This window comes from Vanrija albida (genome assembly GCF_041260175.1).
Source record: "Vanrija albida strain AlHP1 chromosome Unknown contig_3, whole genome shotgun sequence".
NCBI lineage: Eukaryota > Fungi > Basidiomycota > Tremellomycetes > Trichosporonales > Trichosporonaceae > Vanrija > Vanrija albida.
The window spans coordinates 1,817,457-1,842,973 of NW_027191422.1; the positions used below are offsets into that span (position 1 = coordinate 1,817,457).

Genomic DNA, 25,517 nt, shown 5'->3' on the forward strand with positions numbered 1-25,517 from the left:
TCTACTCTACTCACACCGACTCGGCGTGCCATCACCCAGCAACCACCACACCACCACCCACCCACACCCCCGCAGCATCACTCGCAGCACACATCAACGACATCAACGACACACACGCAGCACGCAGACACCACACCACGCACACCACGCACACGACGCACACGCCCTCCCCAGCACACACACGCACACGACACCAACACGTGCATCACGGCCTCGGACGCGACAAAGCCACCCACCCATCTCTTCCCCCTGCTTCCCCGCCGCATGCACCGACGCCGACGGGCGAGCTCCCCATCCAGCTAGGGCAGCACGACACGCGCGTAGACGACCGACGCGGGCGCCGTCCTTTGACCGCCGCCGCCGCACCCGCGCGCGCCATCACGAGCTGGCCCAGCTAGCTAGCCACCGCATCTCCCGCCCGCACCCCCGGCACCCCCACCCCCATTCCACCCCAGATGCCCGCGCCGACGGGCCCGCGCGCGCGCCCCGGCCCCGCGCCGGGCGGCGCCCGCCCCCAGCCAAACGTGCGCAACGAGGTCTTTGAGAACATCTTTGGCCGCCCAGCAGGCGGACACCACCTCGGCCCCGGCGTACCTCCCGGCGTGCACCCCGGCGCGCACCCCGGCGCGCACCCCCACGTCCGCCCGCAGTACCCCTATGGGCAGGGGTACCCCCCGCACCACCAGCAGCAGCAGCAGCCGCGCGCGTACCCCGCCGGAGGGGGCCTCATCCCCGGCCCTCCGCCGCAGCAGCAGGGGTTCGCAGCGAACGGATACGCGCCGCGCCCAAGAGGCCCGAGCTACGGCGCAGGTGTAAGTTGTCTCTGCTGGAGTGGTCGAGCATCGCTGACAACGGCGACAGGAGCCACAGCCACATCCCAACCCCAGGCGCGCGTCCTTCACGCCGTCGATTCCGCCCCCGAACACGTACCCCGCCAACGGGGGGTCGAGTAGCGCCGCACAACAGCAGCAGGCCCCAACAACGTCGTACAACGGATATGTAACGCCCTCGCCGAGGGGAGACCGCCTGCCGCACATCTCGTCGATCCAGCCAGGTGAGATCGTGGCTGGCGGCCCGGCACACGCCCAGCATCCTTTGCCCAGGTCGTCGTCCGCCACCGCACCCCCTCCGGCAAGTATCAACATGCCTCAGCCCATGCCTCAGCCATCACTGCCCACGCGATCAGTGTCAAACGCCTCGACACTCACAACGGCAACACAGAGCATGAGGTCCGTGTCGGGCAGCTCGACCGCAACCCACGCCTCGTCAAACACCACGGTCTCGGTCCCTCCCCCGCGCTCGGGATCCCTGCACGCCAAGAACGGCCCCATCCGCGTAACCATCCCCTCGCCCACCATCAACACGTCGCCAACAAAGGCCTTCTCGGCGCTGCATATGACATCAGACGAGCGTGCAGCACTCGAGCCGGGCGCCGGGCCGAGGGAGAGGGAGAGGGCGCCGTCACACCGTGCTGCGTCTCCCCCGCCAGACTACTTGCGGGCCACTCACACCACGCCTGGTGGCGGCTTATTAGACGACATTCCAGGTTTCCCCACCACGTCGGACAGCGACCTCGGTCTCGGCCACCTGAGTGGCCCTTGGGAGCCGACGCCGACCGGTACGTGTGATGGTCGACAGAGTGCCCAAACAACGGCACCGCGTGCTAACTTGGTCCCAGCCCGGCCAGATCCCGCCAGGCAGCAGCGGCCCCAAGAACTACGACATGCGTCCACGGCCAGCTCGTCATCACAGCACCGCTCAATGCACACGCGCCATCCATCAGACTCGTCTATCGCTTCCAGCGTCTACACGGTCGGCCAGAACCAGCGGATAGCGTGAGTAATGCCGCCTGGTACCATTGCTCACCCCCCAGTCCCCTGTCGCAGATGGGCCAGGTCCCCGACTCGCCCTTCGGCTCCCCCTCGACACCGACTGGATCAGAGAACGGCTACGGCATGTTCCAGAGAATAGCTCGCAAGTCGATGGAGTCGACACACTCGCTCCCCTTGCCAAACGTGACTGCCACAGAGTCGTCTCCGCTCCCACCAGGGGCAGCAACGTCCGTGTTCGACCACAGGGCTACGTCATTCTCGGGAAGCTCGGCAAACAGGCGTGAGATTGTCAGCTCTGTCCGTTCTTCAGGATCTCTCCACGGCCACGATTCGCGGGGCTTGGGAATCACGTACGGTGGAGGCTCTCCACTTACATCTCAGCCTTCGTTTACCCGCTCCCAGACCAGCGTTCGCCAGGCGGCCATTCTCCAGACAATGCCCGTCATCAACGCAGCACTCTTGTCCAGCGTCGCCGGCGCCTTCCGGCAGATCGTCGACGTTGTCGAGATTGTCAAGGAGGGCATCACCTACAAGGACGCCTTTGATGGACGCACGGCAGTCACCATCATCTCGGACATTATCAAGACGCCGGATCGCAACCTCGCCCTGCTTCTTGGACGTGCCCTTGACGCGCAAAAGTTCTTCCACGATGTCACCTATGCGCACCGCCTGCGCGACACGCCGAATGAGATTTACCAGTTCAAGGAGCGTCTGGTCGCGCCGTTTGTCAACGACTCGGCAATCATGGACTCGCCTGGCTCAGAGCACATTGGCCTCACGAGACCGCCATCGTCGTCGAGTGGCACAGCGCCAACACCGCGGAAACAGATTGCATACGATGCTCTGCTCGACTCTCCGGTTCTCCAGACGACCAAGGCGACACCGATCCCTGGCGGTACGCCGCTCGAGTCGGACGACTCGGAGGATGACCTGCCCAACGGTGTCTTCACGCTCCTCACCGACTGTTACTCGCCAACATGTTCCCGCGAGCAGCTCTGTTACTCGATCAACTGTCCCCGTCGACTCGAGCAGATGAAGCGGTTAAATGTCAAGTCTGCCCACCCAGGATTATCGCGCAAGCTGAGCGAGGAGTCGTTGCACGATGAGCCAAAGGTGGGTTAGAGGTCACAACACCATGGCTAACCGTTACAGGAGACTGGCACACTATGGATCCACTCGGTTTCCCAGGACATCCTCGACAGTGTCGACGACACGGAGAAGAAGCGACAAGAGGCCATCAACGAAGTCATTTACACGGAACGTGATTTTGTTCGAGACCTCGAATACCTTCGCGACTCGTGGGTCAAGCCACTGCGCACCCAGGACATTGTCACCTCGGACCGCAGGGACGAGTTTGTGCGCCAAGTCTTCTGGAACGTGCACGACGTGCTCCAGGTCAACCATGTCCTGGCAGAACGCCTCACCAAACGCCAGAAGCAGCAGCCCGTCGTCCAGTCGCTAGGCGACATCTTCTTGGATTGTGTCCCCCACTTCGAGCCGTTTGTCGTGTACGGAGCGCATCAGCTATGGGGCAAGTACGAGTTTGAGAAGGAGAAGAACACGAACCCTGCCTTCCAAAAGTTTGTGGATGAGACTGAGCGCAAACCCGAGTCGCGCAAGCTCGAGCTCAACGGTTACCTCACAAAACCGACCACTCGTCTGGGTCGATACCCGCTCTTGTTGGAGGCCGTCCTCAAATACACGCCAGAGGACCATTCGGACAAGCGCGACCTCCCAGAGGTCATCAAGATGATCAAAGCCTTCCTGTCGAAGGTCAACGTCGAGAGTGGAAAGTCGGAGAATGCCTTCGAACTGGCCCAGATTGACAAGCAGATCGTGTTCCGCGGTGACAACATTGACCTTCGGTTGAGAGACCGTAGCCGCGAGCTCGTCCACAAGGGGCCCGTCAAGAGACGAGGAGGAAACCAGGGCGGCGAGAATGCCGACCTCCTCGCCTTCCTCTTTGACCACGCCTTCCTGCTTGTCAAGTCCAAGTGGGTCAACAAGACCGAGCAGTACAAGGTCTACCGACGCCCCATCCCCCTCGAGTTACTCGTCTTGCGATACCCAGAGGATCACTACAATTCGGCAAAGCTCTCTGCCGGCACGAATAACAAGCTCGTCCGAGCCGGCGGCCCTGCTGGTAAAGCAGGCGGCAAGAGCCAGCTGGCCCACATTCCACCAAAGCCCGAAAGCAAGCACGGCTTCTTCCTCAACGTCATACACCTCGGCCGCAAAGGATACGAGCTGCAACTGTGGATCGACACGTATGCCGGCAGGAGGAAGTGGATCGAGAGCATTGAAAAGCAGCAACAGGTCATCCGTGACCACTCGACAATCTTTGTCAGCGAGACAATCACCGAGAGTTTCTTCCAGGGCCTGAGACGGATCAACTGCCTCAGCCCGTACGACAACGGCAACCGCATGATCTACGGCACCGACGAAGGCGTCTACTTCTCCAACTTGCGCGACCCCAAGCTGCGCGAGCCCGTCAAGGTGATCAACCTCATCGACGTGGCCCAGGTCGACGTGATTGAAGAGTACCAGCTGCTCATTGTCCTGAGCGAGCGACAGGTCACGACCTTCCCCCTCGACTGCCTCGACCCCAACGACCCCAACGCGGCGCTCAAGCGCGGCAAGCGCGTGTCGTCGCACACGAGCTTCTTCAAGTCGGGTGTCTGTCTGGGCCGCACACTGGTCGCCGTCGTCAAGAGCTCGCCGCTCTCGTCGACCATCAAGGTGCTCGAGCCGGTGGACCAGAACATGCGGGGCAAGAAGCCGCAGGGAAGCTTCATGAAGAGCTTGAAGGGAGCCCAGGACACGCTCAAGGTCTTCAAGGAGTTCTACATTCCCTTTGAGAGTTTCTCGGTCTACTTCCTCAAGACTAAGCTCTGCGTGGGTTGCCAGAAGGGCTTTGAAATTGTCGACCTCGAGACACTGGACCTGCAGTCGCTCCTCGACCCCTCGGACCAGTCGCTCGACTTTGTCCTCAAGCGCGAAGGTGTGCGACCAATGGCCATCTACCGCATCGAGTCCGACTTTTTACTGTGCTACGACGACTTTGCGTTCTACGTCAACAAGAACGGATGGCGAGCACGTCCAAAGTGGGCCATTGTGTGGGAGGGCGCGCCGACAGCGTTCGCGCTGCAGTACCCCTACGTCATTGCGTTTGAGCCGACGTTTGTCGAGGTGCGCCACGTCGAGACTGGCCACTTAGTGCAGATCATCCCCGGCAGCCACATCACTTGCCTGTTTGCCGACATGCCGCCGTCGACTGTCAACGCCCCGGTCCCGCAGCAGCGCCAGATCATGTACCCCCAGCCGGGCAATGGACAGATGTACCGGCCACCACCGGGCCAGTACGGCATGCCCCAGGGCTATGGCTACCCTCCGCAGGGCTACAACCCTCCTGGTGGCCGACCCCCGATGCCCTACGGCGCGCCACCGCCGATGCAGCCGATCCGCAACTTCCAGTTCCGACCACAGATCATCTTTGTTTCGGACGACGGCCACGTCCAGTTCCTCAAGCTACCGCCTCCCAGCGCCAACGCGCGGCGGTCGTCCGACTCGCGCTCGACGCACTCTGGGCGATGAGCGGGCGAGTCGACGCTCGATCTAGTTGTTCGGTTCCTTGCCCGCACGAGCACCCTGCCGTTCCCATCACACCAACCCATCATCATATCTCATGCCCCTCATACCGCCGGCCCCTAGGCCGGGTGGTCGCTACACTGTTTTGGCACCTTAGTTTTGTTCTGGTTGGTTGTAGCATCACGCGTGAGAGAGAATGCATACATGCGAGGGAGGTGGGGCAGTGGTGTGATGGGAGAGGTGTGATGGTGCCGGCGGCTTGGTGCCCCGCAGCCGGAATGACGATGTTGCCACCGGCTGGCCGGTGATGGACGACGACAAAGGATGTGATGTCGCGATGGCTTGTTCTCCATCTCACCCTTATTCTTTCCACAGCGACACACTGGCTATAAAACATACACGGCAACGGCGACACCCAGCACCAGTGCAGAAGCACTAACCACACGATGCGGCACACGCTCGACCCCCTGCCGCGCACGCTGACGGGCGGCTCTCGCGGGCCACAGCGCCGACGGCGCGTGTTCAACGGCGACGCGTGGGCCCGCGTCGACAGGGTGCAGGAGCTGGGCGACGACGGCGAGGCGCATACGGGGTGGGTGCTGTGTGCGGCAACACTGACACCGCAGCTGCGTCAACGCGCTCTCGTGGTCCGACGACGGCGGCGTGCTCCTCTCCGGCTCGGACGACAAGCGGTGGGTCCGCCTTCTTCCCTCTTCCTGTCCTCTCCCCTTCCCTCGCTCGCTTCCCTTGCGCGCCGCTGACACCCCAAGGATATGCATGTGGACGCCCGACGAGCGCACGGGCATGGCGAGCAGCGCCGACTCGCCGCACCCGCTCCGGCTGCGCGAGACCATTATCACGGGTCACCAGGCCAACATCTTCTGGTCGAGCTTCCTCCCGCACAGCAGCACGCCGCGCATCGTCAGCTGTGCGGGCGACAGTCAGATCCGCGTGTTTGACGTTGAGCGGCTGCAGTGGGCGCCGACGCTGCGCGACAAGGGCGCGCTTGACGGGCGCAGCGGGCCGGGGTGGGTGGCTCTCAACGACGGCGGGCTGACGCTAGCGTGACCATCCTCCGCTGCCACTCGGACCGGACTAAGCGCATTGCGACCGAGGCCAGCCCGCACCAGTTCCTCAGTGTGAGCGAGGACGGGTCTGTGCGGCAGCACGACCTGCGCCGGCCGCACACGTGCCGGGACGAGTGTCCGCCGCCCCTGTTCAAGGCGCCGCCCGGCGTCGACCTCTACTCGCTCTCCCTCTCCCCTGCGGCGCCGCACATCTTCGCCGTCGCGGGGCAGACGGACTGCGCGTACGTCCTCGACCGGCGCATGCCCGCGCGCCAGACGCCGAGCTGGGGAGCGCACACGAAACGCGCAGACCAGGTGCACTGTGTCCGCCGGCTCGGGCTGCCCGACGCCGAGTGGGACGCCGTGGCGCCCGCCCGCGCGGGGTACGATGGCGAGCGGCACATTACGTGTGTCAAGCTCAACCCGGATAACCCGGCCGAGGTGATCTGCGCGTTCGCAAAGCACTCGACGGCCCTGTTCAACCTGCACGACTCGCCGGTCGAGACGTCGGCCGCAGCGGGCAAGGAACGCGGCGTGCTCTCGCCCAGTCCTAGCCGGGCGCAGCGCGATACGGTGGAGTTGCTCGAGGCGCAGCAGACCATCATTGATGAGACGCTGGAGGAGGCTGCGGCCGGCCGGCACAAGCGGCGACACTCGCAGGTGTCGACGGCAGGCGAGCGCTCGCCCGTGACGCGGCTAAGGACTGTGGTGCCCCTCGGCGGCGGTGGCGAGGTCGACCTCGATGATGTTCGCGAGCTCGAGGAGGACGTACTTGCCCTGGGCGGGGGCGAAGGGGTCGATGCAGATGGTGACGACGAGGCGGTCGTGGTTATCGGTGGGTGTAACGCGCCGCTTTGAAGCTCACCCGCCAGACGATGACGCCGTCCTCGACGACTTCGACGACAGCCACAGCGACTCGGAATCGGGCGAGGAGATCGACCTGTCCCGCTTTCACTACAGCCTCCGCGAGGACGAGGACGACGACGGTGACAGCGACGACGACGATGACTACGATTCCGACGACTCGGACGACTACCCCTTCGGCATTAGACGCGGCGAGCGCAGCGCCACCGGGCAGTTTGGCAGCGTGCCCCTCCTGCACCCGCGGCGCATGTTCAAGGGCGCGCGCAACGTCGAGACGGTCAAGGACTGTGAGCCGACTCCTGCTTCCCTGCTGACCCCAGGCACGTTCCTCGGCGACAGCTCGGACAAGATCGCCTCGGGCTCCGACGACGGCAACTTCTTCGTGTGGGACAAGGCGACGGGCCGGCTCGAGGGGATCTGGGAGGGCGACGGCGAGGTTGTTAATGGTGAGTGGCGCTCCCTCCCGGCACCGCTGACCCCAGTCATGTCGCAGCACCCCACGCTGCCCGTCATCGCCGTCAGCGGCATCGACAACACTGTCAAGGTGTGTACATAAGTTGTCGCCCGCTCACGCCAGGTCTTCGCGCCCACGGCGGCCCGCCTGGCAGACTCGCACATCCGCACGGCCAACGTCGACCGCATCATCCAGCGAAACACGTACCGCCCCCGCGCGGAGCGTCAGTTCAACCCCTTCACAGACAGGGCGGCCATCCTGCACTACCTGTCCAACTATGTGGCCAATTCAGCGCTCGACCCCATCGACGGCGAGCCACCGCCCGGTGTCCGTCCTGCCTTTCAGTTCGTTACACCAAGTGGAAACACCATAAGCTTTATTCGCCGCGAGGACAGGGAGCAAGAGGAAGAAGATGAAGAAAGCGAGGACGACGACGAGCCGATGGAAGATTGAGAGCGTAACACGAGGCCAAGTAGCCCACCTCCGCCTGTACAGTAGCTGTACGTATGTAGCATGAATACGACTACAAGGGTACAATCGGCCACAACAAACAACACTGAGCGAACCGCGCAACGCGCTACCTGATACGGACCTTGGATGCGCCGCGGGCATCGCGGTCGCCCGAGTCGGTCTTCTTGCCGACGGCCTTGGGCTCCCAGATCTTCCAAAACTTGAGGTTCTCGTCTCCGGCGCCCGTGGCGACCGTGCATCCGTCGGGCGAGAGCGAGCTCGCCAGCACTCGGTTGTCGTGCGCTGGCACGTCGTAGATCTTCTGCAGCGACGGGTACGACCACAGCGAGATGTTGTTGTCTGGGAAGCCGTGGGTCGAGAGGATCTCCTTCGAGTGGGGCGACCAGATGAGCGACGTCACCTGCGACTTGGCGTGCAGCGACGACGTGCGCGCGCCCGTCGTCGTCGACCAGAAGTGGATGTGCTGGTCCTGGCTGCCGCCGCCGGTCGCGAGCAGGTTCGACTGCCACGGGCACCATGCGAGGGCCTGTGTGTGAGTGCTGCACGGCCGTTGTCACTCACCTTGACCGCCGCCGTGTGGTTGCGCTTCGTCCACTTCGGCACCACTCGGTACTGGCTCTCGGTGGGGATCACCGACTGGCCGATACGCGCACTGTCGTGTCAGTTGCTTCCAGGCGAGCGGCTCTCAACTCACTCCCAGCAGTTCACAACGTTGTCGTTGCCGCCACTAGCCAGCAGCTGGCCGTCGGGCCGCCACGCCAGACCGCACACCTCGGCCGAGTGTCCGCGCAGCTCCATGACCTTGTGCTGTGAAATGCGCACGTCGTGGTGGAAGATGGTGCCGTCGCGGCAGCCCGAGGACAGAACGTGGCCGTTCCACGAGAGCGTGGGGATACGCGCGTTGTGGCCGCGCATCACACGCATCTTCTTGCTGTCTTCCACATCCCAGATCTCAATCTCGCCAGCGTCGTTACCCGTAGCGAGGAACGCTCCGTCGGGTGACCACTTGACGGAAGTGACGGGCGAGGCCTCCTCCGTCTCCTCGCCGAGCGCAATGACATCGCCCGACTCGGCATCCCACACGTATGGGACGCATCCCAGACCAATAGCCACGCGGTTCGAGCAGCTCCAGTCCACGAGGTTGAGGTAGTAGTCGTCGACGAAACCCGGGGCGTCGAGCACTCGCTCGGGCAGGTACGGCGGGGAGCGCTTCTTGGCACCGGCCGACGCAGCGGCACTGGCCGTCGTCGTGCCGCGGCTGGCGGCCGCCGAGCTGTGAAGAAGGTAGTTGCGCTGGGCATCGAGGTGGGATGTGGCATGCGATGCAGGGGGTGGGGCCGCGCGGAAGGAGAGGATACGGCGGCCTGGCGGGGCGTTGGCGAACGGGCCTGCGTGCGCTGGGGCGCTGTGCGTCGAGTCCATCGACGTGTCGGGCGTCTCGCTGGGGTGCGAGAACGACGAATGCTGCGACACTGGGCGAGAAGGCACAAAGCGGTCGAGCTGGGATCAGCGCGGTCGAGAATAAACAACTCACATCACGAGCACTGATCTTGTCCTTGGAGCTGGAACTCTTCTCCGGCAGCACAAACTCGCCGCTGCCCCGGTCGGAAATGTTCATGCGGCCCATGCCTTCCCGCAAGCCTGCGAGACCATCTAAGTCGACGGACCGCTGCTTTGTGGGTGAAGGGGCCTTGGGTCTCGTGTGGAACGGGTTGGACCTGCGATGTTAGGGTGTGCGGTGGCTGGTCAAACAACGGACTCACGGGTGGCGATCCTTGCTGCTGCCTACTGCCTCGGAGCCCATGGTGTGCGAATGGGTTATGCTATAAACTGCGTATGTAGTGAGGCGATGGGGATGCCTTTGGTCGTTTATAAGGTAGTACAAGTAGCGATGGGCCGGAGCAAGGGATCGATGCGACAGGGTGGCCAAAACAAAGCAGTCGCGGGAAGAGCTGGGTTGAAATGCAGGCGGAAGCAAAATGTTGTTGGAGGAACAGAAAAGGTAACTGCTGCCCTTTGATCGTAATGTGCTCTCCGTCACATCTCCTTTGCCTTGTTTATCACTCTTCAAGCGGCCAGCGGCACACTCTTGGACGATGGGGTTGAGCACAGTGTTAGGTGGTCCTGGGCCATCGACACTGCTGTTTCGCCAGCTGCGGCTAGCGTCTAGCCGTCTGCCGAGCTCGGCGCGTGCAACACCTCGACGGCATACCTCGACGGCATCACTGCCTCCTCGACAGGCAGCGGACGGTCCGAGCCCGAATGAGAGTGCCACCTCCCAGAGGACCATTACCTCATCGTCGTCTACCCCCCTCCGACAGGAGCCAGGGGAAGCGCCATCTATAACCCCTATCGCCGCCGCCCCACCGACAGCGTCGGTGGATACGGATGAAGCCCTCGACCAACTTCGCACCGCCTTGAAGGACAAGAACCTCGGCAAACTGATCCTCGCATGGGGTGGTCTGGTCAAGCTACAGCAGACGGGCGCCTGTACAGACTCCGACTACGCCGCTGTATCCGACGTCATCGACACCAAGCTGAGCAACCCGAGGCTCAGTGTCCTCAAACTGCACACCGCTGCCCCCGAGCCGTATCGCCAACTGCGACATATGGCAATCGAGGCCGCCGCCCGTGACAAGTGGCAAGGACTGCATCGTTTTCAACTTGAGCTGCTCGCCTTTGGTCTCCCGAGTGAGGCTGCGTCAACGTTTCTCGAGTTCAAGCGGCGTCGCCGCTCGATCGAAGGCAAGGAAGATCTCAGCGGCGCCACTTCGCCTGATCGAGCAGTGCGCATAGCCACTCGTCTGACTGGAGAAGGGATGAAGCCGATACTGCTTGCCCATATTGCGACCCTCACCATGCTCGACAAGTTCGACAACACTCATGTGACCGATCTCCTCGACACAACGGCCGACTTCCGTCCCGAGATGATGAAATCGCTGGACTGGGACGACATCAGAAAGAGTCTGGTACGCGCCAATGGTGGTCGGGATATGGGTGACAAGTTCACCCATAACCTTGAGAGGTTCAACCTCATTCTGTTGGTGTACCACACCGATGCGCTGAATGTGCGGGTGCGCATTTGGTCGGAGCAGGACTCAAGGAAAGCCATCATCGATCTGTACGACGCAATCATGGCCGCCTCGATCGGCAAGGACCGCCTGATTGTTCCCCAAGATCTGAACGAGGCCGGTCGCCTGAAGTACCATTCCAATGTCCCCCTGGTTGCTGACACATGGGGTGCGTCTTCGGTGGGGTGCTCGCAATCGCTGACCTTCGCAGCATTGTTCATCGACGCGTTCAGCCGGTTAGGCGAGCTGGACCGGGTCGTCAAGGTCATTGCAGAAGACATCCCTCTGCGGTACGATGGCCGGCCTCCTAGCGAGGACCTCCTATCGAGTGCACTGAAAGGCATGGGCTACCTGGCTACGGACACCCGCTTCGACCGCAAACTCCGAAAAGAAGCCAGCAAACAATGCGACCTGCTCTGGGAGACCATGGTCAAAGCAGGGATGCAGAGTGCGAAGACCATTGGCAGGCGCATGGTGGCATTGCCGTCAGGCAGGGCCGGTGAGATCGAGAAGCTCTACAAAGCGGGGCTGGCTTCGCTGCGACAGCAACAGATCAGCGGCCAGGACATCTATCTCGACATGGCGTTCTTCACCCATCTCTGCTCAACGAACCAAGTCGACCGCGCCGTCCGACTCTTGGCGACCCGTCGCCAGACCGACTCGAAAGAGGAGAGAAGCCTGTTTCAAGTCATGGTGCGCAATGCCCTCACCGAACCGTTGCCATACCGAGAACGACAGCGGCTTTATCGCGCCCTGATGAAGCATAAACTCCCGAGTGCGAGGGTCTACTCTGGGACGTACGGCATTATCCTGCGGTATCTCCTGGAGGGAAACAGTGACTTGCAAACGGCTTGTCGGATGATCTGTGCCCACTCGGCGGAGTCTGAACCCATCAACTGGTACATGAACCTGATGCTTGGTTTGCTCGTGCGTGGATACCGCGAGCCCTCGCCCCGAGACTTTGATGCGGCCGTCTTCATCCTCACGACACTTGTCCCGCGCTTGGACAACGCGCCGCAGTTCAAGTACCTGAACTTGTGGCGTGTGGCCGCGAGGAGTGTTGCACAGGCAACGACCATTCCGGCGCACGAGCGACACGAACACCTCGTGGCTTTGCTCGACAGCTTCCCTGGCCGGAAACACTATCTCGACATCTTGCGGCGCAATGTGATACGGTACAGTGCGAGCCGAAACGATGCGCAGGGCATCCCAGAGGCACTGCATCACTACAAGGTGCTCGACAAGCAGGTGGATGGCCCTCTCGACTACCGCGTTCTCATCGAGTATCTCGTAAAGCACGGCCAGCCGCAGCTGGCGCAGGAAGTTGTCGACGACATGCCGCGGGACTGGCGGTACGGCTTCGTCCGTGCGATGGCGAGACGGCTAGGACTTGATGTGGAGGGTGCCGTTGGCTTCGCCAGCGCGGCCGAGGACACTGCGTCGGCGGCGGAAGTGGCCTTCCAGGAACGGGTCGAAGAGGCCGAGGAGGAGGAGGACGCGGAGGAGGGCGCGGTGCAGTCGGCGCGCGAGTTTGGTGTGTAGCATCGCATGCAGCGTGTGTAGAAGCCGAGCGGGCGGGACCCGGCGCGGGGTGGCGCCGAGTTATCGGTGGCGGCCGACGTTGCCGATATATCGGGTGTGCCGGTCCGCATGCTCGCCAAACCCATAAATACGGCCTGCCGCTGACCGCTGGTAATCTCCATCTCGCCTCCCACCAACACCCCACATGACGCTCCCAACACCAGCCCTGGCCCCATACCACCCGTCGCAGCCCGAGCCGAGCCCGCCTCTGCGCGTCTGGGCGGCGTCCGACATCCCCACGACGGCCGAGGACGCGATCCCGGCCTCCGAGGTCCTCCCGCCGCCCGAGGGCGGCAGCACGCTCCCGCGCATCATCCTCGGCTGCGCGCCGTTCGGGTACGGCATCTACGCGGACAAGGGCGCGGTCGAGGGCGTCGAGCCGGTGCGGCTGGTGCGCGCCGCGCTCCGGGCGGGCGTGAATGCGTTTGACACTGGTGAGTTGGGTCGGTGGATGGCGGCGGGGCTCACGACGGGGCTGGCGGGGGCTGCCGGGTCGGACGGGGGCGTCGTCTCGCTCAGCGTCGCCCACGTCGCCGCTCGCGTTGGGGACACGGCGTTGAGACTGGCCGGCTGTGCTACGGCGTTTCGCGACGCCGTGTACTCTGTACTTCCGGTACACATCCGGCGGCCAGACACCGTGTCGCGCCGCCGTCTCCTCTGCAGCCCAGCCCGCTGCGCGTGTAGGCGAGGCGTCTCGCCCCCCGCAGCCCCACCCGCAGGCCCACCCGCTCACACCCCCAGCACCGTGGTACCACCCCTCGGAAATCGTCCTCGGCAACGCGCTCGACACGCTCAAGGCCGAGTTCCCGCGCGACTCGTACACGCTCATCACCAAGGTGTGCAAGTTTGGCCCGACGATCAAGCACCACGTGTACGAGCCTGCGGCGGTCAAGGCGAGCGTCGAGCGCAGCCTGCGCCGGCTCAAGACGGCGTACCTGGACGTGGTGTGTGAGTGGCGCTGCCCCGTCGCGAATGCGTTGAGCTTACACGGGCAGACCTCCACGACGTAGAGTTCGCGGCCGCCGGCCCGTTCCCCGTGCCCGCTGGCCTGCCGCTCGCCTCGCTCTCCGCCGGCACCGAGGGCCTGTCCCCGCCCTACGTCTCCCTTGGGCCGGGCGACGACGCCGTGCTCGCCTCGCTCGCGGCCCTGCGCGAGCTGCAGGCCGAGGGCAAGATCAAGCGCGTCGGTATCGCGGGCTACACCCTGCCCGTGCTGCTTCGCCTCGCGCTGCTGGTCCTGCACACGACAGGCCGCCCGCTCGACCTCGTGCAGAGCTACTCGCACCAGACGCTGCAGAACTCTGCGCTCGGCGACGGGTACCTGGCCGCGCTGAACGACTCGGCACGCGTCGCGCAGGTCGTCAACGCCGCGCCGCTGTCCATGGGCCTGCTGACGCGCTCCGGCGGGCCAGAGTGGCACCCCGCGCGCAGCGTGCCCAAGCTCCACCCCGCCGTCGCTGAGGCCGCTGAGCTCGCGGCCGCGCGCGGGACGAGCATCGAGGCCGTGAGCATCGCGTTCGGGTACAAGGAGCTCCAGCAGGCCGACGGCGCCGTCGTGCCCGTCGTCGTGGGGTGCACCAACCTCGCGCAGCTGCACCAGACGCTGCAGACGTTCCACGACATCAACTCGGGGGCTGACGCCGAGCGCGACGCGGTCGCGGCGGAAGTCGTCGAGCTGTTCAAGCAGCGCGGGGTGCACAACTACTCGTGGCAGAGCCCGGGGCCGGGCAGTTTTGACAAGTAGGCGTGGCAAGGCGGGGCAAGGCGGGGTGGCATCAGAAGATAGTTTTGGGTACAACGGGTGTAGAGGGATGCAAGGTCCGGTGGGGTCATCTACTCGGCCGCGGCGGCGGGCTTGGCCGGCGGCGTGGCAAGCTCGTGCTGCAGCTCGGCGCGTGTCCCGCGCAGCGTCGTCCACGCCCACTTGATGGCCGTTTCCTGCGGGAGGAACATGCCCACGAGGCGCTGGTACGCGCGGTAGGCGGGGTACTGGGGTCAGCGCGGTCGCCAGTGGAGCTCACCTTGCGCGTCGTGATCCACTCTGTGAGGCGGGTGCTCGCGCAGAAGAGGAGCGAAAGCTGGGGTCAGCGTCGCCGGGTGGAGAGCTTACGAAGAAGGCCGGGCCGAGGCATGCCTGAGCAGGCGGGTGGACGCTAGCGAAGAGGGCCACGATGCCCTGGTTGAGCCAGAAGAGCTGCTCGGCCACAAAGTTGGGGTGGCGGATGAGCGCGTGCAGCCCGGTGGTCGGGAACCCGGGCCAAAAGCCGTCCGGCACCTCGATGGGGAGGGGGACGCCGTTGTCGTCGAGGCGCGCCTCGCCGCGCATGTGCGCGTGCTTGGCCTCCTGGTAGCGATACATAGCGTTGTCTCCAGCCGCCTGGAGCGCGACGATGGCGAGCCCGGCGAGAGCGAGCACCCCGTCGACGAGGTGCAGGACTGGGGTGGTGCCCGGCGCGCTGCGGTTGCCGGGCACGAGGAAGGACACAGCGCTGAGCGGCAGCGCGAAGCCCCCGGGGCCGGGGGAGAGCGCGGCGGCGGGCTGCAGCGCCGCCGCGACGGGGATGCTGAGCGCGAAGATGAGGAGCGGCTGGGGGATGGCCACGGCGGCGATGTGGATCGCCTCGAACGCCCACTTGGGGACGATCTTGCGCAGCGTGGCGTAGCGGTAGTCCTCCGCGTCGAGGCTGTACAGCCCCCTCCGGGCCGTGTGCCACGTGAGCCGCGCGCTCCAGAGGGCCTGGAGTGCGATGAGGAGCCAGACGCGGGGGAGGCTGGCGCCAAAGTCCGCCGCGTTGGGGTTGAGCACGGCCCACGCCGCGATGGAGAAGGACGAGACGACCGGCAGGGTCGTGTACACGCGGTCGACCCACCCGACGTTGCCGGACAGGTGAGTGAGGAGGAAGGACGTGGGGATGAGGGCGAGGCTCAGGCCGAGCGGGACGTGCAGCGCCGAGGTTGTGGCTGGGGACAGGAGGAGGGTGAGTGGGTTGAGGGTGCGCTCGGCGCCCAGGAGGGCGGGGAGGGTGCGCAGCGCGTCGAGGAAGGACGAGACGATGGGGGCGGCCATCGTAGTGTCGGCTTGGTGGCGGCTGGGAAGAGAGTAAGAGAAAGAACAGTTGAACGTGGCTGACCCCGCGGCGTCTGACATGTCGCGAAGGGATGCGACCATGACGTCGGGACGGCCGGGTCCCCACACTATTCGGAAACACCGGCTGGAATTCTGCGAGCACGTCTTGTTCGCCACTTCTCAACAACAAGCAGCAAGCAAGCACTGCAAGTGGCAGCGCCTCGTCCGCCGGCAGCATGCCCCCGCCCTCGCCCCCGCTCGTGGCCCTCCTCCGAAGCAAGCCCGACCCCCGCGCGCCCAACACGCCGCCCACGCCCCTCCTCACCCTCCTCAACTGGGCCGCGAGCGCCGCCCTCTACCTCCTCGCGCCTTTCATCGCCGCGCAAGCCCTCGGCACGTACTACACGCGCGGCCCGCCCGCGGCGTGGATGCCAGCGCGCTTCTACGTGTGGAGCAGGCTCGCAAAGGCCTTTCTGCAGAAGTACACTTACTTCCTGCCCGGCGTCGACGCCGAGGAGGCGGCCATACCGGCGCGCTACGCCGCCAACGGAGCGAGGCACGCGCCCGGCGTCACCGCTGCTGTCGTCACCATTCCCGGGGTGCAAGACGTCCCCGGGGTGCTGGCCAACCCGGCCGTCGCGCCCACAGCCCGCCCGCTGTTCGTGCTCTCTCCCCCTCCCCCCGCCCCGCGCAATCCTCTACCTCCACGGCGGGGCGTACGCCTTCGGCCACCCCCTGCAGTGGCCGTTCGCGTGGCTCCTGTCCTCGCTCGGGGCGCGACTCTACGCGCCAAACTACCGCAAGGCGCTGTCCGGGGCCAACGCCTTCCCCGCGCAGCTGCTCGACGCGCTCGCGGGCTGGGAGCATGTCCTGGCCCAGGGCTACGCCGCGGGCGAGGTCACAGTGGTGGGCGAGAGCGCGGGCGGCCACCTCGCGCTGCAGCTCGCGCAGCTGCTTGCGGACGAGGGGCGTGCGCTCCCCCGTGCGCTGGCGCTCTCTGGCCCGTGGTGCGATGCGACGTCGAGCATGGAGAGCACGGCCCGCAACTACGCCGCAGACTACCTCCCCCTCGTGGGCAGGCTCGCTGTGCCCTCCTACCTCCGCCACTATGCCCCCGAGGCCCTGGCACACCGCTACGTCTCGCCTGTGCGAGCTGCTCCCGGTGACTGGGCGCCGCTCGCGGCCGCTGGGGTCAAGGTGTACGTCCACGCTGGGGAGCTCGAGATCCTCGTCGACGAGGTCCGCGCCACGGTCGAGTCGATGGCCGCTGCTGGCGTGGACGTCACGTACGTCGAGGAAAAGGGCGGCCTCCACCAGTCCGCCGCCATGGCCTTTGACGGCAGCGACGCCTGGCCCACCTTCCGCGACGCCGTCCGCCCCATCATCCTGGCCTAGACTTAGCCCTAAAACCCAATATGCATAGAAAAGCGTGCCCAGTCGGCTCGCATAAAAACACTCTAGCCCCTCTACCCCTCTACCCCTCTACCCCTCTACTCTACTCGTCGTCCATTACGTCCTCGGCGGCGCGGCCGCTGGGAAAGCTAAACTCGCGGAACAGCGACTCGTACGGGTCCTCGGTCGCGTCGTACGGCGTGCCGAAGATACCCGGCAGTTCGGTTGGTCGCGGTGGCGGGTACCGCTGGAAGTTTTGCGAGTCGCCTGGGCGTGTTAGCAATGCCGACGCAGGAAGCGGCAGATGACTCACTCATGCTTCCGACCCGCGGAACAATCGGCGCTCCAATCTCCTTCCTCTCGAGCGATCCCCAGTCGACGCCGGCAAACCACGGGTGGTTCATGACGTCGCGTGCGCCGCCCCGCAGGTTGCCCAGGCGCTTGGTACGGTCCGCAGTCAACAAACCCCGGATCAAGTCCTTGGCGTACGGGTCGATGTGCGAAGGGAAGGCCACCTCGTTGCGCAGGATCTTCTCGTAGATGCCCAGCGGGTGGTCGTCAAAGAAGGGCGGGTAACCTGCGAGCATCTCAAATGCCAGGATACCCAGCGCCCACCAGTCGACGGCCTTGCCGTGGCCCTGCGACAGGACAATCTCCGGCGCGAGGTACTCGGGCGTGCCGCAGAGCGTAAACGTGCGGTCCTCGACCACCTTGGCAAAACCAAAGTCGGCGATCCGCAGGTAGCCTGTTCTGTCGAGCAACAGGTTCTCGGGCTTGAGATCGCGGTAGATGATGTTGTTCGAGTGCATGTAGTCGATCGCGAGGACAATAGACGCCAGGTAGAACCTCGTGACATCGGCCGAGAATCTGCCCGCTCGTCGCAAGTGCGAGAACAACTCGCCACCGGGAATGTACGACAGCAGCATGTAGACGTTGAGGTTGTCCTGGTACGTCGAGTAGAGCTCGACGATGAATGGATGCCGGATACGCTCGAGGATCCGCCGCTCAGAGTTGATGTGCTCGACCTGCTTGAGGCGCACAATCTCAGACTTCCTCAGCACCTTCATGGCAAAGTGTGGCAGCTGCCCGTCCGCTTGTTGTGTCGACGCGGGCGATGGGGAATGCGGGTCTGGCGACTGGTACAGGTGGGGGAAGATGGGGTGGTAGGCCGTTGGGCGGTAGGATGGGCGCTGGCGAACGAGCAGCACACGACCAAAGGTGCCCGTGCCGAGCGTCTCGACAATCTCCCAGTCCTGCAGACGAGCCTGCCCACGGTGTGGGTGCCATCCGTGGGGGTAGATGCCTAGGCTCGATCCGCCAGCAGGGAATCGTCCCTGCCATTGTTGTCCCGACGCCGAGCCTTCGATAACGCCCTCCATGCCGCCCCATGACGACGATGCGTCCCAGGCCGAGGGCGGCGTGGACATGAGCGACGCTGGGGGCGATAGCGGTGCGGCCTGTCCTGGTGGAACTGGGACGTAGTCTGTGATGCAACAGATAGGGTGAGGGGTGCGCGGGAGCGTGATCAGGCGAGATCGGCGGCGATCGGCAGAGACAGCGAGCACAGGGGTTAGCTTGCCGTAAATCGCGCATACAATCACGCCGGCGACTCACGACTAGGCTGCGCTAAGGGCGCTGGACGGCCGATCTGATGTCCGGCCGCGTGGACGGGGGCGGGCTGGCGAAAGGCGGCGTAGGGGTCGGCGCTGGCGTTGGCCGCCTGTGCTGCTGTCGCCGCCGCCGCCGCGGCCGATGGAGGCTTCTGTGCTCCGAGCATGGCGACGCGTTCGTGGGGTAGCAAGAGCGACATGGGGTCGAGCTTGAACTTTGACGCCGCCGGCTTGGGGTTTGTCGTTGGCGCGGGCGCGGGCGCGTCCATGGTGGCTACAGTCCCGGTGGGACGACGCCGTCAGTGGGGGAGGGAAGGTGGGGAGGGAGGGAAGGCGTCGTGGGCGGGGTGATGGCTGTGCTGTGGGGGGAGTGTGTGGAAGCAAGCGTCGATGTCGGTCGTCGCTGGCGTCGTCGTCGTTGTTGTCGGCGTCGTCGGCGTCGTCGACGTCGATGTTCGGCCTGGGGCAGGTGGGTTTGGGCTAGGTGGCGTGTTGACGAAGACTTTGGAGTCGGTCTTGTCTGTCTGTCCTGTCGCGGCTGCTGCTGTGCGCGCGCTTGATCCCGGACTTTTGGGCCCGTGGGCGGCAACAGGTACGGCGGCGCGGCGGGCGGGCGGCGGGCAGCTGTTGCGGGGACGCGGTCGGTGTGACGCCGGTGTGGTGGAGCTGTGCGGAGCGTGGCGGGGCGGCGGGGCGGCGCGGCTGTAGTCACGCAAAGTGGAATGTAGAATGAGAAGAGTAGTAGGTGATGGCGATGCAGTGCGTGTGTGGTGTGGTGTAGGCCGGCCTGTGTCTCGGTGCTTGCTCGCGCTACTGCTCTGTACGTGTATGGAGATTGCGAGTTACGGGGACATTTTGTTGAACGGGCCAAGGGGCCAAAAGGGGACACGACTAGGCGCAAGGTGGTAAAACGGGGGGAGGGGGGGAAAGGGCGCACAGGAGCGAGTCGACTCCTGAGTGGCGGCAGTGGCGGCGTACAAAGTGGCGTCAATCGTCCTGCGCCCTGCGACGACTGCAGGAATGCTCCAGTCAACTCGACCTGTGCCTGAGTCGACCGTGACCCTGCCCATGCCCCCGCTTCCCTTGCCTTGCGCCCCTCTGCTCTCCTGCCTCGCCGCCGCCGCGTGTTCCCCGTCAAATGTCGGACAGTTACCCTGGTGCCTGTCCCTGAGTAGCAAAGAGCCCAGACTCGTACCCTGCCGCTGCGTCACTCTTTTTCTCCTTCACCCCGTCCCGATGGGCAAGAAAATGAATGTAGGGAGAAGTAGGAGGGAGGTGCACACCGAGATCGAGCAGACGCAGACGAGCAGCAAGCACTTCGGCGCCCGCAGTGCCCGCCTGCACGCCCGGTGCCTGTGCCGTTGGGTCGCGAAAAGTCTAAAATTTATGCTGCCTGAAGTGGGCAGATGAGCAATGGAGTGGTGGTCACTGGTTGAGCCATGCTCGACTGGAGCCACGACCAGTAAAGCACCACCCCCGCGGCCGCGTGCCTGAAGGAACACTGGACCGAATTGACACGACGCCTTGATGTCATCACGATGACCGTGGGCGGGTCGAGTGGCTTGGCTGCGGTGGCAGGCGACTGCCAGCCTCAGCGGTACAGGAGCAGCACGCGTGCACGTACGCGCAGGAGCAGGCCGCCACCGACGCCGTGCGCCACGGCCCCACGGCCCAGTCGCCGAGGGAACGGCAGGTGCTGCGGCAAGGCTCGGCGAGCGCTGCACCTGACTGACGCCCCAGGGCGAACCGCAGCCGCAGCGCGCATCGTGATGCGCAGATGTGCAGGCGCGTCGGGCTCGGGGCAGGCCGCGTCCGAGGTGTCCGAGCGACGTCGGACGACGCGTGGGCCGAGGTCCGAGTGTGGCACTGGCACTGGCACTGGCACTGGCACTGGCTCGTTACAGCGTGCGACGCCGGGGCTAAACCGTCCCAGATCTGTATTGGGGATTCAAGGGCCGTGTTTCAAGACGGACAAACGGGGCAGTAGGCTCGCTGTCTGCCCTCGCCGTCTGCGCCCACGACCGTTTCGACGTGCGGGATAACACGTCTGTCGCAGGTGGCGACGGAACGCGACCCGCCCGTCGCTCGGCGGCAACTTCCGTCGCCGTGCGCGAGACATGTCTGAGCGGCATTCCGAGGTGACTGGCCCAGGTGCTGCGGATAATCGCTGCAGCGGCGGTGATGGCCGAGAGACGCCCGGAGCCGCGGCTGCGCTGGGTGAGACACGCGGGGGACACTCCCGGGGTTGGCGGGGTGTTGCTGCGTCGCGGGGTGTCGCTGCATCACAGGGAGCTGCTGGCCGCGTCGTAAGGGTTGTGGTTGGCTGTGCACGTCCGCCAGTGTGGTGGTGGTGGGAGTTGGAAAGTGGTCGACGGGGTGTGGCGGCGTCCAGCGGCCGGCTCAACGCCACAAATCCGCCCCCCATCTCCCTCGCCCAAGGCCTGCATGCCTCGCCCCAACTCTGCATGCATCGCACCAGCAGCATGCACCCGCGGCATTCACCGAACGCCCCGGCACCCGCATGTCTCCTGCACTGCGGCCCGGTCGTCGAGTCGCGCGCAGGAGAGATCCGGGCGGGCCGGCAAGCTCCGACGCCTCCCAAGTGGCACCTCCTCGCAGTGGCCATAAGAATCGCGTCCTCCTTCCATTCCTACCCCTCCTCCCCAAAGCAAAGCACAGCACAATGGCCACGCCCAACGCAAACAAGATCCCCCTCCCCGAGGCGGGCACGACCGCAATCTTCACGCGCGTGATCCGCTCCGGCCCGCTCGTCTTCCTCGCCGGCCAGACGGGCAACGACCCGGCGACCGGCGCGCTGGTCCCCGGCGGCATCGTCCCAGAGACGCGGCAGGCATTCGCTGCCATCGCTGAGACGCTCGCGCACGCCGGGCTCGGGCTGGGCGACCTGGTGAGCGTTACGATCTATGTGCGCGACTATCCGGAAAACATTGCTGCTCTTAACGAGGTTCGTGTCGTGGTGGGAGGGGGGGGGGGGGTACGCCAGCTCACGCTCAGCTCTACCCAACCCTGTTTCCCGCGGGCACCGCCCTGCCCGTGCGCACGGCGGTCGGCGTCGCCGCGCTGCCACGCAACGCGGCGGCCGAGTTCCAGGTCGTGAGTGCGCCCCACCGTCGGGCTCAGCTCACACGCAGATCGCCGCCGCGCGCGAGTAGAATATGCATCGTTCCCTACGCCGGTGGGGGGCTCCCGTCCCACCCCACGAGGCCGAGCAGCGCGTCGAGGTCGACGCTGTCGCCTGGGGGGAAGACAGACGCGGCGGACAGGTCGTTGATCGTGCCGTCAGGCGCGAAGAGCCAGCTCAGGTCGAGGGGCTGGGGCACCTCGGCGGGGTCGGGCGCCGCGTCGCCCCCGATGCCGACGATCCGCTCAATCACCTGCCGCAGCGTCTGGCCCTGCGCCGAGCGCGCGGCACAGCCCGAGGTCAGGCGGATGGCGCGGATCTGGTCCTCGGCGGCGAGGAGGCCGTCGAGGATGCGGGACGCGTTGCGCGCGATGGCCGAGGTGGCGGCGGCGTGGCTGCAAGTTAGATGCGGATTTCAGCCTCACTGACTGGAAGGTTGAGAGCGTTGTCTGCAGGAGGGCGCGCTGCGCGTCCCGCTGCGCCGCGCTCGCCGCGTACGCGAGGTGGAAGACTGGGGTCAGCTCGGCCCGACGCCGCACGTACACAGGATCATGGCGGCGTAGTACGCCTCGTTGAGGAGCACCCCTAGAGTCAGTGCGGTCGGGGCCAGCACGCACAGTAGCTGAGGAGCAGGGGCGCGTGCACCGACGCGAGCTGGACGTCGCGCAGGATGCGCTCTGCGGCCGTTGCACACCGCTCCACGGAGGGCGCGTACGCCGCGTCCGTGAGCCCGAGGAGCATGAACGGGCGGTGCGTGCGCACGATGCGCGCGGCGTGCACCACGCGCAGGACGAGATACTCTGCCACCACTGGCCTGCTGAGGCGCGCGGCCGCGGCCTGCGCGCCGGCGAGCGAGGCGTAGTGCGCTGGCAGGAGCTGCTCGAGCGCGGCGAGGCGCGTGTCGGAGCGCGTGAGCACAAAGGCGTAGTCGCACGCGCCGTGGTCCGCCCGGTGGTCCTGGCACTCGCGTTCTGGCGTCAGCGGGGCGCGAGGGCATACGCACGCAGCGTGTCGTAGTGGCGCCGGAGGATGAAGCACGAGGCGGACTGGGTGAGCGGCGCCAGCGGCTCGACCCACAGTGTAAGTGTCCATCGGAGCCGCGCCATCAGCCACCGCGTCGTGGTTGCCCGGGAGCACGGTGAAGTTGAGCCTGGGCGCGATGCAGTCTACATGGTGAGCTGCTGACTGGCGGATGCAGACCAGCTCACAAGTCCCGGCAGCCACGCGGCTCAGCGTCCAGTCGTACGAAACCAGCGCCCACCACACGCGGCGGCCGAGGTCGCGGCGCGCGGCGCTGCGCCACGCCGGCGGCCAGAGCTCGTCGGGGATCGCGCCGTCCGCGGCCAGGCGGTTGAGGCCGAGGCCGTAGCCGATCTTAATCGCCGCGCCGAGGAGCGCCGCGTGCTCGTCCGGGCCAGCGTCCGTGTTGTACAGGTAGACCCCGTAGAGGACGATGCACTGCAGCGACTCGAGGTTGTGGCTTGCGTGAGTTGTGAGCGATCTCGCCAACTCACTTGGCGAAGAAGTCGGACGCGAGGAGCAGCTCCTTACTCGTGGCGTAGTACGCCGCCGCGCGCTCCTGCCCCTCGGGCTCAGTCAGGCCGAGCACGGCACGCGTGCCCGCGTCGGCGAGGTGCATCGCGACGCACAGCACGGCGAAGTGGAGCGCGAGGGCCGCGGGCGCGGGGTCGTTCGCGTCGAGCTGGGACGCGACTTCGGCGGCATAGCCGTCGCCGTCGAGCACGCGCGTGAGCCACTCTGCGCTTTCGAACTGGGGTCAGCAGGGCCGGTAGACGACCCACATAGAATGCGACCAGCACGCTCGCCTCATAAGCGGAGGGCAGCTGGCCGATAGCGCGCTCCACCGCCTCGCGCGCGGCAGGGCCCAACACCGGAGTCCGCGCGACCCCACGCAGCATATCCGCGGTCGTGCGCAGCCCGAGGCCGAACACATCGAGCATAGTGCTGACAAACACGGGCTCGCGCGCGACCTCGGCGCAGCGCGCGGCCGTAAACGCCACCGCGTCGGTTGTAAGCACGCCGAGGTCGGCCGGCGCAGAGAGGCTGCGCGAGCGCGCGCGCCGGGCGGGCGGGGACGCCGAGCGGCGGCGCGGTGCCTCTGGGCTGCGGCGCTTCGGCAGCTCGGTGGGGTTGTCGCACCGCGCCTGGCTGCCGCGCGAGATGCACTGCGCGCCTGGCGTCAGCGGCGCGGGGCGGGAAACGCACAGGGGTAGCCGCGGTCGCACTTGATCTTGCGCTTGTAGCATGGGAGGCAGGCCTGGCGCGGGCGGCCGACGGACGCCATTGTGGGTGGTCGTCAGTGGGTGCGTGAGGTTAGAAACGGAGAGCGGAGTGCAGACGGCGGAGTGCAGACGTTTGATCGGGGGAGTCTCAAGTTATCCTCGGCACTTAATCAGCACGGCGATTAGCGAAGAAACCGACTAGGCCGGCCTTTATCGGCCATTTGGGGCGGCGTCCTGCAACCGGCCGTCTCGATGTTCTGTGCTGGGCCTGGTGCACGGCCCACGCTTGGGGCTGAGCAGGCCGTGCAGACGGCTGGTATCGGCGTGTGAGGGCCGGCCACTCTGTGCTGCCACGGCCATCTCTCGGCCTATAAGCCCAGGTTGACCAAGAGTGCTTCCGCCCAGCAGACTATGCGGCGGAGCTGTGGGCGGTGTCGGCCTTTGAGAGCTTGCGCTTCGGCCACGGATCCCTCGTTCACTGGGTGCTGCACTCCGCTCGCATCGAGATGCTGCGGCCCGAGTCTGATGCGTCGTGTGGCGGATCCCGGTTGACAAGCCGCCTTCGGTGCCAGCCAGCGCTTGATGCCCCACTTCGGTGCCCCGCCGTTCCTCTCGTCGCCCTCGGCGCTTGGGCTTCCGGCGGGAGAGCAGCGCGAAGAGCACGCTGCAGCTTACTCTTCGACATTGAGCCGAAGGCGGCGGGAGCACAGGCACTTCCGCCATCATCAATCATGTTGGCTCGGCGATGCGCGGCTCGGCGTCGGCCGGGGGCCCTCAGCGCTGGTTATCTCGAGCCTGATAAGCGGAGCGAGGGAGATGCAAAGGTTAACTGGGTGCTGGTGAGACTGGTCAGCCCGAGAGAGATGACAGGCACTGCTGGTTGCGTGGGATGGGACGAGGGAGACGAGGAAGGCAATGTCGAGTGCCTTGGCGGTGGCGTTGCTGGTGGCGAGTGCACGCATTGCGCACTGATAGGCAACGCCGTGCACAGACAAGACCGCGCGCATCCCCCCATCCCCCCTCTCCCCCAATGTCCCCATTGCACTCCTCGTCACTGTTGTTTGCTTGTTCCACCTCACCATGCCTCCGTTACCCGTCACCCACCATCGCCAAGTATTCCCACCCTGTCACCCGT

General features: G+C 65.5%; 10 protein-coding genes across 10 annotated transcripts; 6 read left to right on the forward strand and 4 right to left on the reverse strand.

Annotated features, from left to right (window-relative positions):
• Nucleotides 1–413: 413 nt before the first annotated feature.
• Nucleotides 414–5,426, forward strand: ROM2 (RHO1 GDP-GTP exchange protein 2; the record flags this gene model as incomplete). The annotated part of the gene is made up of 5 exons (XM_069352513.1): nucleotides 414–812; nucleotides 862–1,618; nucleotides 1,679–1,835; nucleotides 1,874–2,945; nucleotides 2,985–5,426. The coding sequence occupies exons 1-5, from the start codon at nucleotides 456–458 to the stop codon at nucleotides 5,424–5,426; spliced, it is 4,785 nt and encodes a 1,594-aa protein (XP_069209931.1). The 5' UTR covers nucleotides 414–455.
• A 440-nt stretch (nucleotides 5,427–5,866) lies between these two features.
• Q8F55_003988 (uncharacterized protein) lies at nucleotides 5,867–8,258 on the forward strand (the record flags this gene model as incomplete). The annotated part of the gene is made up of 8 exons (XM_069352514.1): nucleotides 5,867–6,012; nucleotides 6,047–6,112; nucleotides 6,191–6,448; nucleotides 6,484–7,322; nucleotides 7,360–7,638; nucleotides 7,672–7,797; nucleotides 7,834–7,895; nucleotides 7,929–8,258. 8 exons carry the CDS (start codon nucleotides 5,867–5,869, stop codon nucleotides 8,256–8,258), a joined length of 2,106 nt encoding a protein of 701 aa, XP_069209932.1.
• Nucleotides 8,259–8,382: 124 nt separating this feature from the next.
• On the reverse strand, nucleotides 8,383–10,080 carry slp1 (WD repeat-containing protein slp1; the record flags this gene model as incomplete). The annotated part of the gene is made up of 5 exons (XM_069352515.1): nucleotides 8,383–8,802; nucleotides 8,838–8,928; nucleotides 8,971–9,776; nucleotides 9,811–9,994; nucleotides 10,040–10,080. 5 exons carry the CDS (start codon nucleotides 10,078–10,080, stop codon nucleotides 8,383–8,385), a joined length of 1,542 nt encoding a protein of 513 aa, XP_069209933.1.
• A 1,054-nt stretch (nucleotides 10,081–11,134) lies between these two features.
• Nucleotides 11,135–12,889, forward strand: Q8F55_003990 (uncharacterized protein; the record flags this gene model as incomplete). The annotated part of the gene is made up of 2 exons (XM_069352516.1): nucleotides 11,135–11,516; nucleotides 11,559–12,889. 2 exons carry the CDS (start codon nucleotides 11,135–11,137, stop codon nucleotides 12,887–12,889), a joined length of 1,713 nt encoding a protein of 570 aa, XP_069209934.1.
• A 184-nt stretch (nucleotides 12,890–13,073) lies between these two features.
• Q8F55_003991 (uncharacterized protein) lies at nucleotides 13,074–14,672 on the forward strand (the record flags this gene model as incomplete). The annotated part of the gene is made up of 3 exons (XM_069352517.1): nucleotides 13,074–13,362; nucleotides 13,670–13,876; nucleotides 13,924–14,672. 3 exons carry the CDS (start codon nucleotides 13,074–13,076, stop codon nucleotides 14,670–14,672), a joined length of 1,245 nt encoding a protein of 414 aa, XP_069209935.1.
• Nucleotides 14,673–14,761: 89 nt separating this feature from the next.
• On the reverse strand, nucleotides 14,762–15,995 carry Q8F55_003992 (uncharacterized protein; the record flags this gene model as incomplete). The annotated part of the gene is made up of 3 exons (XM_069352518.1): nucleotides 14,762–14,917; nucleotides 14,950–15,006; nucleotides 15,039–15,995. 3 exons carry the CDS (start codon nucleotides 15,993–15,995, stop codon nucleotides 14,762–14,764), a joined length of 1,170 nt encoding a protein of 389 aa, XP_069209936.1.
• A 236-nt stretch (nucleotides 15,996–16,231) lies between these two features.
• Nucleotides 16,232–17,390, forward strand: Q8F55_003993 (uncharacterized protein; the record flags this gene model as incomplete). The annotated part of the gene is made up of 2 exons (XM_069352519.1): nucleotides 16,232–16,594; nucleotides 16,644–17,390. The coding sequence occupies 2 exons, from the start codon at nucleotides 16,232–16,234 to the stop codon at nucleotides 17,388–17,390; spliced, it is 1,110 nt and encodes a 369-aa protein (XP_069209937.1).
• A 100-nt stretch (nucleotides 17,391–17,490) lies between these two features.
• PKA4 (cytochrome c oxidase subunit 1) lies at nucleotides 17,491–19,266 on the reverse strand (the record flags this gene model as incomplete). Its single annotated transcript, XM_069352520.1, has 3 exons — nucleotides 17,491–17,654; nucleotides 17,701–18,870; nucleotides 19,002–19,266. The coding sequence occupies 3 exons, from the start codon at nucleotides 19,264–19,266 to the stop codon at nucleotides 17,491–17,493; spliced, it is 1,599 nt and encodes a 532-aa protein (XP_069209938.1).
• Nucleotides 19,267–21,680: 2,414 nt separating this feature from the next.
• On the forward strand, nucleotides 21,681–22,170 carry Q8F55_003995 (uncharacterized protein; the record flags this gene model as incomplete). The annotated part of the gene is made up of 3 exons (XM_069352521.1): nucleotides 21,681–21,962; nucleotides 22,013–22,111; nucleotides 22,150–22,170. The coding sequence occupies 3 exons, from the start codon at nucleotides 21,681–21,683 to the stop codon at nucleotides 22,168–22,170; spliced, it is 402 nt and encodes a 133-aa protein (XP_069209939.1).
• A 15-nt stretch (nucleotides 22,171–22,185) lies between these two features.
• Nucleotides 22,186–24,444, reverse strand: Q8F55_003996 (uncharacterized protein; the record flags this gene model as incomplete). The annotated part of the gene is made up of 10 exons (XM_069352522.1): nucleotides 22,186–22,534; nucleotides 22,569–22,650; nucleotides 22,683–22,724; nucleotides 22,757–23,110; nucleotides 23,143–23,185; nucleotides 23,217–23,305; nucleotides 23,348–23,619; nucleotides 23,654–23,910; nucleotides 23,942–24,333; nucleotides 24,366–24,444. 10 exons carry the CDS (start codon nucleotides 24,442–24,444, stop codon nucleotides 22,186–22,188), a joined length of 1,959 nt encoding a protein of 652 aa, XP_069209940.1.
• Between the last annotated feature and the right edge of the window lie 1,073 nt (nucleotides 24,445–25,517).